General features: G+C 49.1%; 1 protein-coding gene across 1 annotated transcript in view; it reads right to left on the bottom strand.

Moving 5' to 3' along the window:
• Positions 1–201: 201 nt before the first annotated feature.
• The window catches only part of itga11a (integrin, alpha 11a), a 115,932-nt gene continuing 99,827 nt past the window's right edge, over positions 202–16,306 (bottom strand). The window contains exons 22-30 of the mRNA XM_072464896.1: positions 13,680–13,756; positions 13,513–13,596; positions 13,127–13,217; positions 12,345–12,458; positions 10,303–10,386; positions 10,126–10,236; positions 9,040–9,135; positions 6,729–6,842; positions 202–1,845 (exon numbers count right to left, since the gene is read on the bottom strand). Coding sequence (XP_072320997.1) covers positions 1,774–1,845; positions 6,729–6,842; positions 9,040–9,135; positions 10,126–10,236; positions 10,303–10,386; positions 12,345–12,458; positions 13,127–13,217; positions 13,513–13,596; positions 13,680–13,756 — 843 coding nt within the window. The 3' untranslated portion in view covers positions 202–1,773. The remainder of the gene's footprint in view (positions 1,846–6,728; positions 6,843–9,039; positions 9,136–10,125; positions 10,237–10,302; positions 10,387–12,344; positions 12,459–13,126; positions 13,218–13,512; positions 13,597–13,679; positions 13,757–16,306) is intronic.

Here is a 16,306-nt window from a genome sequence, read left to right as displayed (position 1 = left end):
TTTTTTCCGTAAGAGCAAAACATGTGATATTAGTCTGAGCTCAGCATTTGACCCCAACACCACTGTACACACACTCCTGATGACACAAAACGTGGAAATGATAAGTAAACTGAAATGACTTCATGACTCCAGGCATAGTTCACATTTTATTAAGACAAACATCTGCTGAATCAATCATAATTGGTGCAAATTCTCCTGTTTGACCATCGAGTGTGCAGCAGGTGCTCGACACATAATCATGGTCAGAGGGTCGGCGTCCACTGATGGCCTCTATTACCCAGCGCGCAGAGACACACGGCACAATCAATGTCTGGCACGTGGAACCAGAACAAGGCTTTGAGCGTGACTATTTACACTATTCAAGTTGGATTTATAAAAGTGCATCATATAACGTTTTTAAAGCTTCTGTCAGGCACCCATGAGTGCTTTGAACACATTATTTTACAATCTGTAGAGGTTGGTGGAGCCTTATTCAAGCCACAGTTTAATATTCAATAGCTTAAAGGTACTGGACAGGATTTTTACTGTCATAAAAAAAAGTAGGTTTTTAACTGATCGCAAATTTTGTCCAAATGTACTGTTCACTTGCCTAATGCACAGGGAGCTCAGAGCAGACTTTACTGTCACAATAAAGCTAATACACATCAGCATGCTAACATTGCACTTCCTGCTGCGAAGCGAATAAAACTCTCCTTAATTCGATTCAGACAGAACACAGTGGTCTCATTTTGATCCTAAGAGCTGCTTTTACTATATCTCTGTGCTGGGGCAAAACAGATCCCACTTTATTACAAAAAAGAACGTTTCCAACCTTCCACCTAAACACTTTCATAGCACATTTTTAAGTAAAACGGCTGATTTTGCTGGGCATTCTTTCATATAATCTCAACAATGTGTTTCCACCACCACATTTCCATTAAGACTAATGATTCATTATCTCAGACTGTCCCAAATAACACTTACAGCTGGGCCATGCTTGTGAAGACACATTCTTGTCACATATTATGCCTTCTCGTGACTAGAGATAATGATGCATGACGTAAACAGCATCAGCCTTCTGGACACTGTGGGTCAGGGGCGGGCCCAAAGGTGGAGGCCTCAGTGGAACACAGCCAAAGTCTCAGGGGAAGTGTACGTGTTTTAAATGGGACAGAAACACTTGACATTGAGAATGAGCTTTTCAAAATGGGCCCAAACCCTTTTGTTCTAGACAGTATCTCAACCATCAGCTTTTTTCAGCGTGTTCAGTTTTAGAGGAACAAGATGACCCACATGTTAATATATCTTTTTTCTAATGTCCCATGCAAGAATTTTTTTCAACTACATGTTATGGAAAGTACTGGCCTTGAAGAGGTTGTAGTGCATGGCAGCGTTGCACCAGACGTGACAGACGGACAAGCCACTGGGTTCCAAAAAGTCTCTGCACGTTAAATATTACCATTCTCAGAACTGTTTTTTATAAATTAATATGCATAAGATTCCATATATAAAAAAACATTTTACACTGGGGTGGCAGGTTCCCATGAATTGGAGAACAGCCCATCAAAAGTTTTATAAATATGCATTCATTACAAAACGAGATGTACAGAGCAAGTCTTTGTGGAGGAATGTCAGAAAGTCTTTTAACCAAGTCTTTGTTTGGGAGCCAGACCGGCCCCGGGGCCAGAGTGCTTAGATCCTGCAGTGTGGTCATGTGCTCCTGCAGTGGCCAGTGGGGTGTGGTCCCTGAGAGTGGGTCCCAGCGCGGATCTCTGCGAGGGGCCTCAGCTGCTGTTACCGCTCCTCTGGCACTTTGCCGTTGGGCACCTCCTCCTCTCGCCGCTTCTGCCTCCGGAAGAATCCGAGCTGCAGGAGAGAACAAGGAGTCACACATCACTGATGTCTATCTGTGTTCTCAATGGACGACACCATGCCCAAGTGAGACGGGGGGACCCCCCAAGTGAGACGGGGGGACCCCCAGATGCTCTGGTCTGGTGGTGTGGTGATGTTGGTGTGTCAGTGTGGCATGGTGGTATGCTGGTGGGGTTGTTGTGGGGTAATGTGGTGGTGTCATGGTGATATATTGGTCTGTTGGTCTTGGGATGTGGTGATGTGTTGGTGTGGTGGTCTTGGGTTGTGGTGATGTGGTGATGTGGTGATGTGGTGGTCTGGTGATGTGGTGGGCTGGTGATGTGGTGGTCTGGTGATGTGGTGGTCTGGTGATGTGGTGGTCTGGTGATGTGGTGATGTGGTGGTCTTGGGTTGTGGTGATGTGGTGATGTGGTGGTGTGGTGGTCTTGGGTTGTGGTGATGTGGTGATGTGGTGGTCTGGTGATGTGGTGGTCTGGCGATGTGGTGATGTGGTGGTCTGGTGATGTGGTGATGTGTTGGTGTGGTGATGTGGTGATCTGGTGATGTGGTGGTCTGGTGATGTGGTGGTCTGGTGATGTGGTGGTCTGGTGATGTGGTGGTGTGGTGGTCTGGTGATGTGGTGATGTGGTGATGTGGTGGTCTTGGGTTGTGGTGATGTGGTGATGTGGTGGTGTGGTGGTCTTGGGTTGTGGTGATGTGGTGATGTGGTGGTCTGGTGATGTGGTGGTCTGGCGATGTGGTGATGTGGTGGTCTGGTGATGTGGTGGTCTTGGGTTGTGGTGATGTGTTGGTCTGGTGATGTGTTGGTCTGGTGATGTGGTGGTCTGGTGATGTGGTGATGTGTTGGTGTGGTGGTCTGGTGATGTGGTGATGTGTTGGTGTGGTGATGTGGTGGTCTGGTGATGTGGTGATGTGGTGGTCTTGGGTTGTGGTGATGTGGTGATGTGGTGGTCTGGTGATGTGGTGATGTGTTGGTGTGGTGATGTGGTGGTCTGGTGATGTGGTGATGTGGTGGTCTTGGGTTGTGTTGGTGTGGTGATGTGGTGGTCTGGTGATGTGGTGGTGTGGTGGTCTTGGGTTGTGGTGATGTGGTGATGTGGTGGTCTGGTGATGTGGTGATGTGTTGGTGTGGTGATGTGGTGGTCTGGTGATGTGGTGATGTGTTGGTGTGGTGATGTGGTGGTGTGGTGATGTGGTGGTCTGGTGATGTGGTGGTCTGGTGATGTGGTGGTGTGGTGGTCTTGGGTTGTGGTGATGTGGTGGTCTGGTGATGTGGTGATGTGTTGGTGTGGTGATGTGGTGGTCTGGTGATGTGGTGATGTGTTGGTGTGGTGATGTGTTGGTGTGGTGATGTGGTGGTCTGGTGATGTGGTGATGTGTTGGTGTGGTGATGTGGTGGTCTGGTGATGTGGTGATGTGTTGGTGTGGTGATGTGTTGGTGTGGTGATGTGGTGGTCTGGTGATGTGGTGGTGTGGTGATGTGGTGGTCTGGTGATGTGGTGATGTGTTGGTGTGGTGATGTGGTGGTCTGGTGATGTGGTGGTCTGGTGATGTGGTGATGTGGTGATGTGTTGGTGTGGTGATGTGGTGGTGTGGTGATGTGGTGGTCTGGTGATGTGGTGGTCTGGTGATGTGGTGGTGTGGTGGTCTTGGGTTGTGGTGATGTGGTGATGTGGTGGTCTGGTGATGTGGTGATGTGTTGGTGTGGTGATGTGGTGGTCTGGTGATGTGGTGATGTGTTGGTGTGGTGATGTGGTGGTCTGGTGATGTGGTGATGTGTTGGTGTGGTGATGTGTTGGTGTGGTGATGTGGTGGTCTGGTGATGTGGTGATGTGGTGATGTGGTGGTGTGGTGATGTGGTGGTCTGGTGATGTGGTGATGTGTTGGTGTGGTGATGTGGTGGTCTGGTGATGTGGTGATGTGTTGGTGTGGTGGTCTGGTGATGTGGTGATGTGTTGGTGTGGTGATGTGTTGGTGTGGTGATGTGGTGGTCTGGTGATGTGGTGGTGTGGTGATGTGGTGATGTGTTGGTGTGGTGGTGTGGTGATGTGGTGGTCTGGTGATGTGGTGGTCTTGGGTTGTGGTGATGTGTTGGTGTGGTGATGTGGTGGTCTGGTGATGTGGTGGTGTGGTGATGTGGTGGTCTGGTGATGTGGTGGTGTGGTGATGTGGTGGTGTGGTGATGTGGTGGTCTTGGGCTGTGGTGATGTATTGGTGTGGTGATGTGGTGGTGTGGTGATGTGTTGGGGAGGTGATGTGGTGGTCTGGTGATGTGGTGATGTGGTGGTCTGGTGGTCTGGTGATGTGTTGGTGTGGTGATGTGGTGGTCTGGTGATGTGGTGATGTGTTGGTGTGGTGATGTGGTGGCCTGGTGATGTGTTGGGAGGTGATGTGGTGGCTGGTGATGTGGTGATGTGTTGGTGTGGTGATGTGGTTGTGTGGTGATGTGGTGATGTGGTGGTCTTGGGTTGTGGTGATGTGGTGGTCTGGTGATGTGTTGGTGTGGTGATGTGGTGATGTGGTGGTCTGGTGATGTGTTGGTGTGGAGATGTTGTGATGTGTTGGTGTGGTGATGTGTTGGTGTGGTGATGTGGTGATGTGTTGGTGTGGTGATGTGTTGGTGTGGTGATGTGGTGATGTGTTGGTGTGGTGATGTGGTGATGTGTTGGTGAGGTGATATGGTGGGCTGGTGATGTGTTGGTGTGGTGATGTGTTGGTGTGGTGATGTGTTGGTGTGGTGATGTGTTGGTGTGGTGATTTGGTGGTCTGGTGATGTGTTGGTGTGGTGATGTGTTGGTGTGGTGATGTGGTGGTCTGGTGCTGTGTTGGTGTGGTGATGTGGTGGTCTGGTGATGTGTTGGTGTGGTGATGTGGTGGTCTGGTGATGTGGTGGTCTGGTGATGTGGTGGTCTGGTGATGTGTTGGTGTGGTGATGTGGTGATGTGGTGATGTGTTGGTGAGGTGATGTGGTGATCTGGTGATGTGTTGGTGTGGTGATGTGTTGGTGTGGTGATGTGGTGGTCTGGTGATGTGTTGGTGTGGTGATGTGGTGATGTGGTGATGTGTTGGTGAGGTGATGTGGTGATCTGGTGATGTGTTGGTGTGGTGATGTGTTGGTGAGGTGATGTGGTGGTCTGGTGATGTGTTGGTGTGGTGATGTGGTGGTCTGGTGATGTGGTGTCTGGTGATGTGGTGGTCTGGTGATGTGGTGGTCTGGTGATGTGGTGATGTGGTGATGTGTTGGTGAGGTGATGTGGTGATCTGGTGATGTGTTGGTGTGGTGATGTGTTGGTGTGGTGATGTGGTGGTCTGGTGATGTGGTGATGTGTTGGTGTGGTGATGTGGTGATGTGTTGGTCTGGTGATGTGGTGGTCTGGTGATGTGGTGGTCTGGTGATGTGGTGATGTGGTGATGTGTTGGTGTGGTGATGTGGTGATGTGGTGATGTGTTGGTCTGGTGATGTGGTCTGGTGATGTGGTGGTCTGGTGATGTGGTGATGTGTTGGTGTGGTGGTCTGGTGATGTGGTGGTCTGGTGATGTGGTGATGTGGTGATGTGTTGGTGTGGTGATGTGGTGATGTGTTGGTGTGGTGATGTGGTGATGTGGTGATGTGGTGGTCTGGTGATGTGGTGATGTGTTGGTGTGGTGATGTGGTGATGTGTTGGTGTGGTGATGTGGTGATGTGGTGTCCCTCATTGTCCCCCGACATCACTCTCCAAGACAACTCTCCTGAGAAACCCTGGCTCTTTTTCATATTTGGCAATGTGTGATTATACTGACTTATGATAAAGAGAGAAAGAAAAAAATGTGAGAAGGAAAAACAAAAACGTTTTTGTCTATTTTCTCACAATGTATTTTCATGAGGGAGCTGCAGGGGGCGCTCTATTGCCAGAGTCACTTAGTTCTGCTTTAAAGGAATAATAGAGGATTTTTGTACTGTACTGAAGGATCTTGCTAAACACACACCGGCATATCAACCACGCGTGCCCAGCCAGGGAAACGTGCTGCTATGAAGGGGGCAGAACGAGGCTGCAGGTGTGCAGTAGCACGCAGGGAATGATTGACATGTGAGAGAACTCCTCAGCTGTCCACGCCACGAGGAAATGAGACTCAGATTGCAAAAATCCTCTATTATTCCTTTAAACTGTATCTGAACCATTTCATCACCACATGACCTCTGAGTGTGGTGATGAACCTGTGCCTGGTGATACTGCCGGACTCAAACAAACCCATTTATACTTTTGAGTTTATTTACAACATTTTAGTTGAAAAGTGTTTGGACTGAGCCTGGCAGGCCATCTGACTTTATCTATGTATTCTCTAGGCAAAAGTTAGTCTGGTGTGGTTTTGATTGCATGTTGGCTGGAGTGACCGGTGGAACACGGGTGGAAATGAGCAGTTTTGCTGGACCCTGGCACAAACCAGTGAGGTGCACTTATACTGACTGTACCACCGCGGCGTGCCGCTCTTCTATTTTTGCCATTCTGACAAAACAAGACTGATTGTGCCTGGGTTAATATTACTTTCACATCAGTAACTCTCACAAAAATTGTAACACTTAGAAAAAAAAATATAAATCTTGTTTCAGCTCATTTTGATTGGTTTGGAAGTATTAAGTAAAGTTGAGCATATTTGACTTGAAACTTGCTTTTCTTCTAATTTAAAGCAATTATGTTCACTCATTGGGCATTACAATTTCACTAACATTAATGAGTTATAATTTTGGCTTTTTTGTTGAAGAAATGAAAACTACATCTGAACTCTTCATTTCCCCAAACTTTTGCTGAGATGTTGTATTATTTTTGGGGAGTGATGTCCACCAGCAGGGGTCAGTGCATCACAACGGTTTCTCATGTCATGTTCTGAGGAGCTCTGACCTTCCACAGAGCCAGGCTGAGCAGGGCCAGCAGCAGCAGGCCCCCCAGTGTGCTGCCCACGATGATCCACGTGGGGACCCGGTAATCTCCCGCTTTACGGATCTCCAGCACGATCTGCGGGACAACAAAGTCAGTACTTATCCAAGATTTGCATACACTTATCTTGTATTTATTTGAGTGAGGACAGTGCATACTAATCTTTATTGGGACAGCAACAGCTTCAATGTAAATATGCCAGAGTTAGCACAATAGCTACATTTAATCTGAGGCGTTACAGAGAAAACCGAAGAGTAAAAGCAGCGGTCAGAAGCACGAGATCATCGGAGTATGACTGATGAGTGACTGTGTGCTTCTGATGGACACTGTTTAGTCCTGTGCCTTTGTTCAGTCTCCTCTGTGTTTGCTGATGTAAAATAATGGACACATTCATATCAAAGTGTCTATGAAAAGTCAAGATGTGACTTCTACGATATAACGGATTAAAAACTAGGTAAATAGGTAAATTTGTCATTTGACATTGTCACTACATGAAATAAGAACATTAGACACAGGACAACACATGATTATGCATGACATTCTCAACAAAATATAATAGTACTGTCTCCGTGTTAAAAAGCGCAACATAAATAAAATGTATTGTTTTTATTACAAATATTCATCATTTTAAAACTGTTGACGTCAAATTTTGTCGTGTTTATGTCATTTTTTCAGTATCAATACTTCAGTTTAGTATCTAAGTTCAGATACTTGTTCTATTATCAATTAGAAATAGATTTGTAATACTTTTGACAACCCTTGGGCAGCAAAATAAATCAAATTGCAAATCGCAAAAATGTCAATCAGGCCAATTTTGAACACTTACTCCATTAAATAACTATAAAATAATCGGCCAGTGTGGTCAGAAAATAAAGCTGGTTTCATCTAACTACAATGTGACTGGACCTTCTTTGCACTGGATCTGGAGCTGGTCTGAGACACCAGCAGGTGGCAGCAGAGAGTGGCACAAAGGCTTGTACTCACTGCTGCTCCTTTGGGTCCATGAGCTCCATTGTGCCCCCAAACCCCCAAACCCCCAAACCCACGGCCCACCCGTGCATGAAGAAAGACGTCTGAAGGAACGGCTGGTCGACTAAAGACTGGAATAATCGACTACAAAGAACGTGGCGCTGGCAAATCTCTTCTTACATAAAACTAGTGCATTCAGAGAAGAAATATAAGATTTAAATTAAGATCATTACTAGAGTAAAAGTAAAAGTGCAGCTAAAACTCCTTTACTCGAGTAACAGTATAAAAGTACATCACCCTAAATTTAGCAAAGTAATAAAGTATAAACAGACAGTTTAGAATATACAGTAATCAAGTGAATGCTGTGCTTTCTAATGAATTACTATGAATCTGACTTCATCAAGTGGTTAAATGGTATTTGTTGGAGACAAATCACTCACTGGATACATATGATTCAGTGTTTGTGCCTGAACCTCCACTGCTGCCTGTGAGCCTGCCCCTCCCCCTCACCACAGTCTTTAGTCACATGGGTCGAGCTGCTTTCTGACCGACTGAAACCCTGGATTCTTGACAATATTATTACATCCACGAAACACAAGAGGATGAAGGTCACAGAGGATGACCACAGTCGATGAGAGCCAAAATCTGACCCACAGGTTGGGGTCAGGTTGTGGACAGGTTATGGTCAGGTTGTGGACAGGTTGTGGTCAGGTTGTGGTCAGGTAGGGGTCAGGTTGTGGTCAGGTTGGGGTCAGGTTGGGGTCAGGTTGTGGTCAGGTTGTGGTCAGGTTGGGGTCAGGTTGTGGTCAGGTTGGGGTCAGGTTGTGGACAGGTTGTGGTCAGGTTGTGGTCAGGTTGTGGTCAGGTTGGGGTCAGGTTGTGGACAGGTTGTGGTCAGGTTGTGGGCAGGTTGTGGTCAGGTTGTGGACAGGTTGTGGGCAGGTTGTGGCCAGGTTGTGGCCAGGTTGTGGTCAGGTTGGGGTCAGGTTGTGGTCAGGTTGTGGACAGGTTGTGGGCAGGTTGTGGCCAGGTTGTGGCCAGGTTGTGGTCAGGTTGGGGTCAGGTTGTGGACAGGTTGTGGTCAGGTTGGGGTCAGGTTGTGGACAGGTTGTGGGCAGGTTGTGGCCAGGTTGGGGTCAGGTTGTGGACAGGTTGTGGTCAGGTTGGGGTCAGGTTGTGGACAGGTTGTGGGCAGGTTGTGGCCAGGTTGGGGTCAGGTTGGGGTCAGGTTGGGGTCAGGTTGTGGTCAAGTTGTGGTCAGGTTGTGGACAGGTTGTGGTCAGTGCTGTTGTGCATTTGGACTCACGTGTCTGACCGGCTGCTCTTCATGCAGAAACATCAAACTGGACGTTGGCAGCTCCACCGAGGCGCTGCTGACCACCTCCACAATCTTAAACCTGAGCTGCAGAAGACACACACAGAGGACGGTTTAGTGTACACACACACACACACACACACACACACACACACACACACGGACATGAACATGGACTCTTGTCCCAGTCTCCAGCAGGTCAAAGAAGTGATGAGGTGTGAGCAGGGGCTGAGAGCTTTAGACATTCAGCATTAGCACTAAAACAATAGTGCATAACAATGTTCATAACTACACTGTTGGCAAACATAGAAACATTTGATTTTCAGTGTTATTTGGTGCAGTGCAAATAAACACGTTGAATCCAAACATCCTGGTCTGATCTAACATGAGTCCTCTTTGATATTTCATCGTGGTCAGGTTGTGGACAGGTTGAGGACAGGTTGAGGACAGGTTGAGGACAGGTTGAGGACAGGTTGTGGACAGGTTGAGGACAGGTTGAGGACAGGTTGTGGTCAGGTTGAGGACAGGTTGAGGACAGGTTGAGGACAGGTTGTGGTCAGGTTGTGGTCAGGTTGTGGTCAGGTTGTGGACAGGATGTGGTCAGGTTGTGGTCAGGATGTGGTCAGGTTGTGGTCAGGTTGTGGACAGGTTGTGGTCAGGATGTGGTCAGGTTGTGGTTGTGGTCAGGTTGAGGACAGGTTGTGGTCAGGTTGTGGTCAGGTTGTGGTCAGGATGTGGTCAGGTTGTGGACAGGTTGAGGACAGGTTGAGGACAGGTTGAGGACAGGTTGAGGACAGGTTGTGGTCAGGTTGTGGTCAGGTTGTGGTCAGGATGTGGTCAGGTTGTGGTCAGGATGTGGTCAGTGCTGTTGTGCATCTGTTTCTTCCCTGGTGCAGTTGAATGCTTCTTCTGGTGTGATGGGCCTGCACTGATTCCAACAACGGCACCTCCATTTGACTAGAGTTTATGTACATTTGACATGATTTAGATTGGACCAGACCAGTCCCTGTGTGTCCCTGTGTGTCCCTGTGTGTCCCTGGCTTGTATGTAAACGTGGTGAGTGTGGAGTGTCCTCACAGCGTGGAGCGTGTCCAGCCTCAGACCTCCTGAGATCCGCACTGCGACGTCGCTGTAGGAGGCCACGTTCACAAAGCACTGCATGGGCACGGTCAGAGTGTTGGAGCGGTTCTGCGCGCACACAAACAGGAGTGAGCTGCAGTCGATCACAGAGAAAGGAAAGAAAGGTGACTTTACCAGGCGCGTGTAGCGGGACAGGTCCTCTGGTGCGGCCCGGCTCTGGGCCACATGCTGCGGGGGCAGGCAGTACGTGCCGTCTTTCTGTGGACCAGAAATTACACTACTCATTCCATTTTACATTCAGCCAAACAAACAAAGTTATTTTAACACCAATTCTTAATGAAATCCCGTTCAGGGAATCCGTGCTTTGTGCCGTACTTTGGGCCCTCAGTAAATGCTGTAGCTGAGGCCTCATGAAGGAAACAGGAATATTTAAGGACAACACTTGTGTGGGAGGCTGTGAGGCTGGAGCTTCAGGGTCCATGGGCGTACTTAAGTGGTGGGTGTTGGGCAGCTGTGGGCAGGTTTGCTCCGGGCTCAGACTGTGGACAGTGTAAGAGGCTCGACACATGGGGAGCGAGACGTCGGCCACAAGGGGCAGCAGTGCTTGCGAAAAACCCTTGTGTTTGTCGACGTCAGTATTGTGCAGTGGAGAATTGGAGTGTTCATCAATATTTAGAGCATAAGACAAAGTGAGCTCAGCCTACAACGCTAAACTCCCAAACCTGTACCAAGTGCTTAAATAGTCTCACTTCAACGACCAATTATTTACACAACATAGCGTTCTAGGTTGCTAAATGCCTCCATTTCTATCTAACATCTAATCTTCAGAAACATGAACAGAGCCTTAGCTACAAACAAAGACTTGTCTCTAAAAGATAGTTTTAAAGTCACTTGTTGAAACTTGGCGCTGCTGTTGCTTGGCTTCTCCTCTGCACATGCTCAGTTAGGTACAATCTGCAAACATCCAAGATTCCCTCACAGGGTTATTCAGCGTGTTGTCCTCAGAGCAAATGTTGCAAGGTTGGTTTTCTGCTCAGAGACAGCCGGGGGCAACAAGGGACACACAAAAATACATATTTAACCAGCAGAGGCACTTACAAAGATAAAAAGGTGAAAATGTGACTAAGTTTTGCTTTAAAACCTACAAATCAAGTTATAAATCTGGGGGTAATAATGGACTCAGACTTGAACTTTAACAGCCACATCCAATCAATAACATTAGCAGCTTTTTACCATCTAAAAACATTGCCAAGATCAAAAATATAGTGTCTAAATCAGATTTGGAGAGACTTATCCATGCGTTTGTCTCCAGTAGATTAGACTGTAACGGCCGCTCACTAGTCTCTCCAAACGAGCTGTAAAACAGCTGCAGTACATCCAGAACGCTGCTGCTCGGGTTCTGACTAGAACCAGGAAGTACCATCACATTAGTCCTGTTCTCAGCTCTCTGCACTGCCCCCTGTGGCTCAGAGAAGAGACTTTAAAGCAGCTCTGCTTGTGTACAAGTCTCTCCATGGCCTAGCACCAAAGTACATCTCGGACATGTTAGTGCCATATGAACCATCTCAGACTCTGAGGACCTCAGGGACCGGCCTCCTGCTGGTGCCAGAGTCAGGACTAAACATGGACCGGCCTCCTGCTGGTGCCAGAGTCAGGACTAAACATGGACGGGCCTCCTGCTGGTGCCAGAGTCAGGACTAAACATGGACCGGCCTCCTGCTGGTGCCAGAGTCAGGACTAAACATGGACCGGCCTCCTGCTGGTGCCAGAGTCAGGACTAAACATGGACCGGCCTCCTGCTGGTGCCAGAGTCAGGACTAAACATGGACCGGCCTCCTGCTGGTGCCAGAGTCAGGACTAAACATGGACCGGCCTCCTGCTGGTGCCAGAGTCAGGACTAAACATGGACCGGCCTCCTGCTGGTGCCAGAGTCAGGACAAAACATGGACCGGCCTCCTGTGTGTCCCACCCATGTGTCCAGTCCATAAGGGAGTTGACCTTGGAAGGATGAGTCAAAATGATTGATATCATGTTGAATTCTTATGGGGATTTATTGTCATAAAGCAGTAATATATTCATATTTAATTAATTTACTACATTGTGGGGACGCAGCGCTGGCTCTGGGAGTTTGTAACTAAATAAAGTTATACATTATGTAAACATCATTTTACCACAATATCTAAAAAGCATCAGAGACATTCTAAGGCAGAACTCACCTGGTCGATGCTGAAGTCATGGATCTGCAGGAGCTGGTTGCCGTTGCGTGTCATCTCTGGGATCTCAATGTTGAGCTGGAGGTCTCTGACGGGGAAGTAACCCAGGTTCTGGATCTGAGGACAGGTCAGGACAGGTCAGGACAGGTCAGGACAGAGCAGGACAGAGCAGGACAGAGCAGGACAGAGCAGGACAGAGCAGGACAGGACAGGTCATGACAGGTCAGGACAGAGCAGGACAGGTCAGGACAGGTCAGGACAGGTCAGGACAGAGCAGGACAGGTCAGGACAGGTCAGGACAGGACAGGTCAGGACAGAGCAGGACAGGTCAGGACAGGTCAGGACAGGTCAGGACAGAGCAGGACAGGTCAGGACAGGTCAGGACAGGTCAGGTCAGGACAGAGCAGGACAGGTCAGGACAGGTCAGGACAGGTTAGGACAGAGCAGGACAGGTCAGAACAGAGCAGGACAGGTCAGTCAGGACAGGTCAGGACAGAGCAGGACAGGTCAGGACAGGTCAGGACAGGTCAGGTCAGGACAGAGCAGGACAGGTCAGGACAGGTTAGGACAGAGCAGGACAGGTCAGAACAGAGCAGGACAGGTCAGGACAGGTCAGGTCAGGACAGAGCAGGACAGGTCAGAACAGGTCAGGACAGGTCAGGACAGGTCAGGACAGGTCAGGACAGGTCAGGACAGGTCAGGACAGAGCAGAACGGTAAAGACAGGGTTTAGTTCAACAGGCAGTTAGAACAGGGTCAGAACATGCAGTGTTTTATGGCCTTAACCTGAAAAGTGAAGTTAAAGGGCGGCCCGATGACTCCAGAGTCCTCCAGAGACAGTTCAGACTTGATCTCGTAGCGAGTCGGGTTGGAACTTCTGCAAATGTGAAGGAAACAGGACCAAATAGGAAAGAGTATTCTTCAGTCTACATTGAGTTAACTATTGAGCACAGTATTTCAGCGAAAACTAGACCTTCCAATGCTTTTCAGAACATGTTTGTAGATGTCATAACTACTCAGAGACACAGGGACGGTTATTTGTCTGCAGAGTACATCATATTGTACCGTTATAATAGTTGCATAATATACCATAATACACTAAGGCTGCAATATATAGTTGCAGCTTTGGTGATTTTCTTATTAACCTTAAGAAAATAGTAAAGAAGTCCAACCTTGTGAAGAGTAGATCTGCTTCATATTGTAAAAAGTAGTAGATATCGTTGAAATTATCTGCAGTAGAAACATCCTCTCCATCACTGTGGTAAAAAACACAGCAGAAATATGAATGGAAAAGAGAAAATAATGATGGGTTTTGTGGCGAGAGTAAATGAAGAGTGACCTGCTGGCCTCCAGGAGGATCCGGAGATGGTCCAGGACGACAGAGCGGCTGAACACGAACTCCAGGCGGAAATAAACCTATGAAAAGAGAACTGCGTTTAACAGAAGAGTTTATTCATAATGCTTCTAATTTATACCAAATCACACACATTCAGAAGGACCAACAGTGACCCCCCCGCCCCTGCTGTTGACCCCCCCGCCCCTGATGTTGACCCCCGCCCCTGCTGTTGACCCCCCCGCCCCCGCCCCTGGTGTTGACCCCCCCGCCCCTGCTGTTGACCCCCCCGCTGGTGTTGAACCCTCCGCCCCTGCTGTTGACCCCCCCGCCCCCGCCCCTGGTGTTGACCCCCCCGCCCCTGGTGTTGAACCCCCGCCCCTGGTGTTGATCCCCCCGCCCCTGGTGTTGATCCCCCCCCGCCCCTGCCGTTGACCCCCCCGCCCCTGGTGTTGATCCCCCCGCCCCTGGTGTTGACCCCCCCGCCCCTGGTGTTGAACCCCCGCCCCTGGTGTTGATCCCCCCCGCCCCTGCTGTTGACCCCCCCGCCCCTGGTGTTGACCCCCCCGCCCCTGGTGTTGAACCCCCGCCCCTGGTGTTGACCCCCCCGCCCCCACCCCTGGTGTTGACCCCCCGCCCCTGGTGTTGACCCCCCCGCCCCCGCCCCTGGTGTTGATCCCCCCGCCCCTGGTGTTGAACCCCCGCCCCTGGTGTTGACCCCCCACCCCTGGTGTTGACCCCCCCGCCCCTGGTGTTGACCCCCCCGCCCCCGCCCCTGGTGTTGATCCCCCCGCCCCTGCTGTTGACCCCCCCGCCCCTGCTGTTGACCCCCCCGCTGGTGTTGAACCCTCCGCCCCTGCTGTTGACCCCCCCGCCCCCGCCCCTGGTGTTGACCCCCCCGCCCCTGGTGTTGAACCCCCGCCCCTGGTGTTGATCCCCCCCGCCCCTGGTGTTGAACCCCCGCCCCTGGTGTTGACCCCCCCGCCCCCACCCCTGGTGTTGAACCCCCGCCCCTGGTGTTGACCCCCCGCCCCTGGTGTTGACCCCCCCGCCCCCGCCCCTGGTGTTGATCCCCCCGCCCCTGGTGTTGACCCCCCCGGGGGCCCCTGGTGTTGACCCCCCCGGGGGCCCCTGGTGTTGACCCCCCCGCCCCTGGTGTTGACCCCCCCGCCCCTGGTGTTGACCCCCCCGGGGGCCCCTGGTGTTACACACACTTACAGTTGCCACAATTAGTCACAATTACAGAAACATTGGTTGTCAAGCTCATGATCCTGTCAGAAAGCAAAATGAGCTTATAATTATACAATAAAAATATAATTACAATTACTTAACTCAAAAGTGAAATGTTCATTATAGCAAATAATTGCTTCTGTGCTGTCCAAAAACCTGAAGAGAAAGTCTAATACAATATATATATATATATTTTATATTAGTAATGTTTTGTGACACCATTTCAACATCACGTGATACAGAGGCAGAAATGCTCAGAACGAGTCTGGTCATGGTTTAAAAACTATGTAGGATTTCTACCTGTGACTAAGGATTAAAGGAACAAGTGTAAATGAAGACACTACTCTCCTCCTCATCCTCATGTCATGCTGAAGAGAACTTCATCTAAACTTGATTCATTCCACAGCCCAAGACTAGTTTGAACCACAGACAGACTCTTAGTGGATGTAATCCTTTATTAGTCCTGGAGTACTTTCCCTGAGATAACGTGTCTCTGCTGCAGACGCGACATAAACAAGAGTAATCCTCGTGCTTTGATTTGCCTGATGTCTCCCGCTCTCCTCAAGCATCACCCTCTTAAAAACAAAAGCTTGCAAAGAGCCAACGTTAAGAGCTTCAGGGGATAAACCAGGACGCAGTGTGTGACAATCAGGACCAGATGAGCAGAAGACAAGCTCACCTGGAGCTCAGGGGCGCAGCGGAGGGAACGGTCACTCTGCTGCACTGCCTGTTATTCGAGGATTGAGGTGTATTCTCAGAGCGGATATTCTTCCTTTTTTCAAGCCGCCCCGGGACGCCACACCAGGTGAAGTTATAATGCAAATGGAGGAGTTTTGGCCCCTGAGCTGACAAACCTGCTCACGGCCCCTGACAGAGACTCACCTGTTTATTCTTTCATTCATTCATTCAGAGCCTCATTCCAGGAGACATTCTGCATAAAAGCTCATCACAATATCGACAATATAGATCACTTTTGCATTTTTAAAATTCACGCAACTATAATACAATCCCATTTGAATCATTACAACTTAACACTCAGTGCAGTTCAATCATACATTATGTACATCTGTTGCTTATTTGCTTCATATTCACTGACAGCTGAGTGACACTGTCGGTGACAATATCCACTCTACACTAGTTTATTCACAAAGACATTAAGCTTGTTTTAAATATGCATTAGCGAAAGCTTATTGCTAATTGATCCTGACCCTTCAGCCATAATCACACTGCTCCTGTGAGCGTGGCGGCCCCTGCTCTGCTCTGGACAGGCTGTAGTGTCCTCACTGGCCCCTGTGCAACACTGGACCAAAGAGACCAAGGATAGAGCATTGAATCTAAGTGTTTAGTTATGCTGAGAACTGTTGTATTTATATTGTAACTATAGAGAACTGAGCTATTAAAAG

This window comes from Eucyclogobius newberryi, unplaced genomic scaffold (assembly GCF_026437365.1).
Source record: "Eucyclogobius newberryi isolate DKJ021-1_F unplaced genomic scaffold, fEucNew1.0.hap1 SCAF_5, whole genome shotgun sequence".
Lineage (NCBI taxonomy): Eukaryota > Metazoa > Chordata > Actinopteri > Gobiiformes > Gobiidae > Eucyclogobius > Eucyclogobius newberryi.
This window is presented reverse-complemented; position numbering and strand designations above follow the sequence as displayed.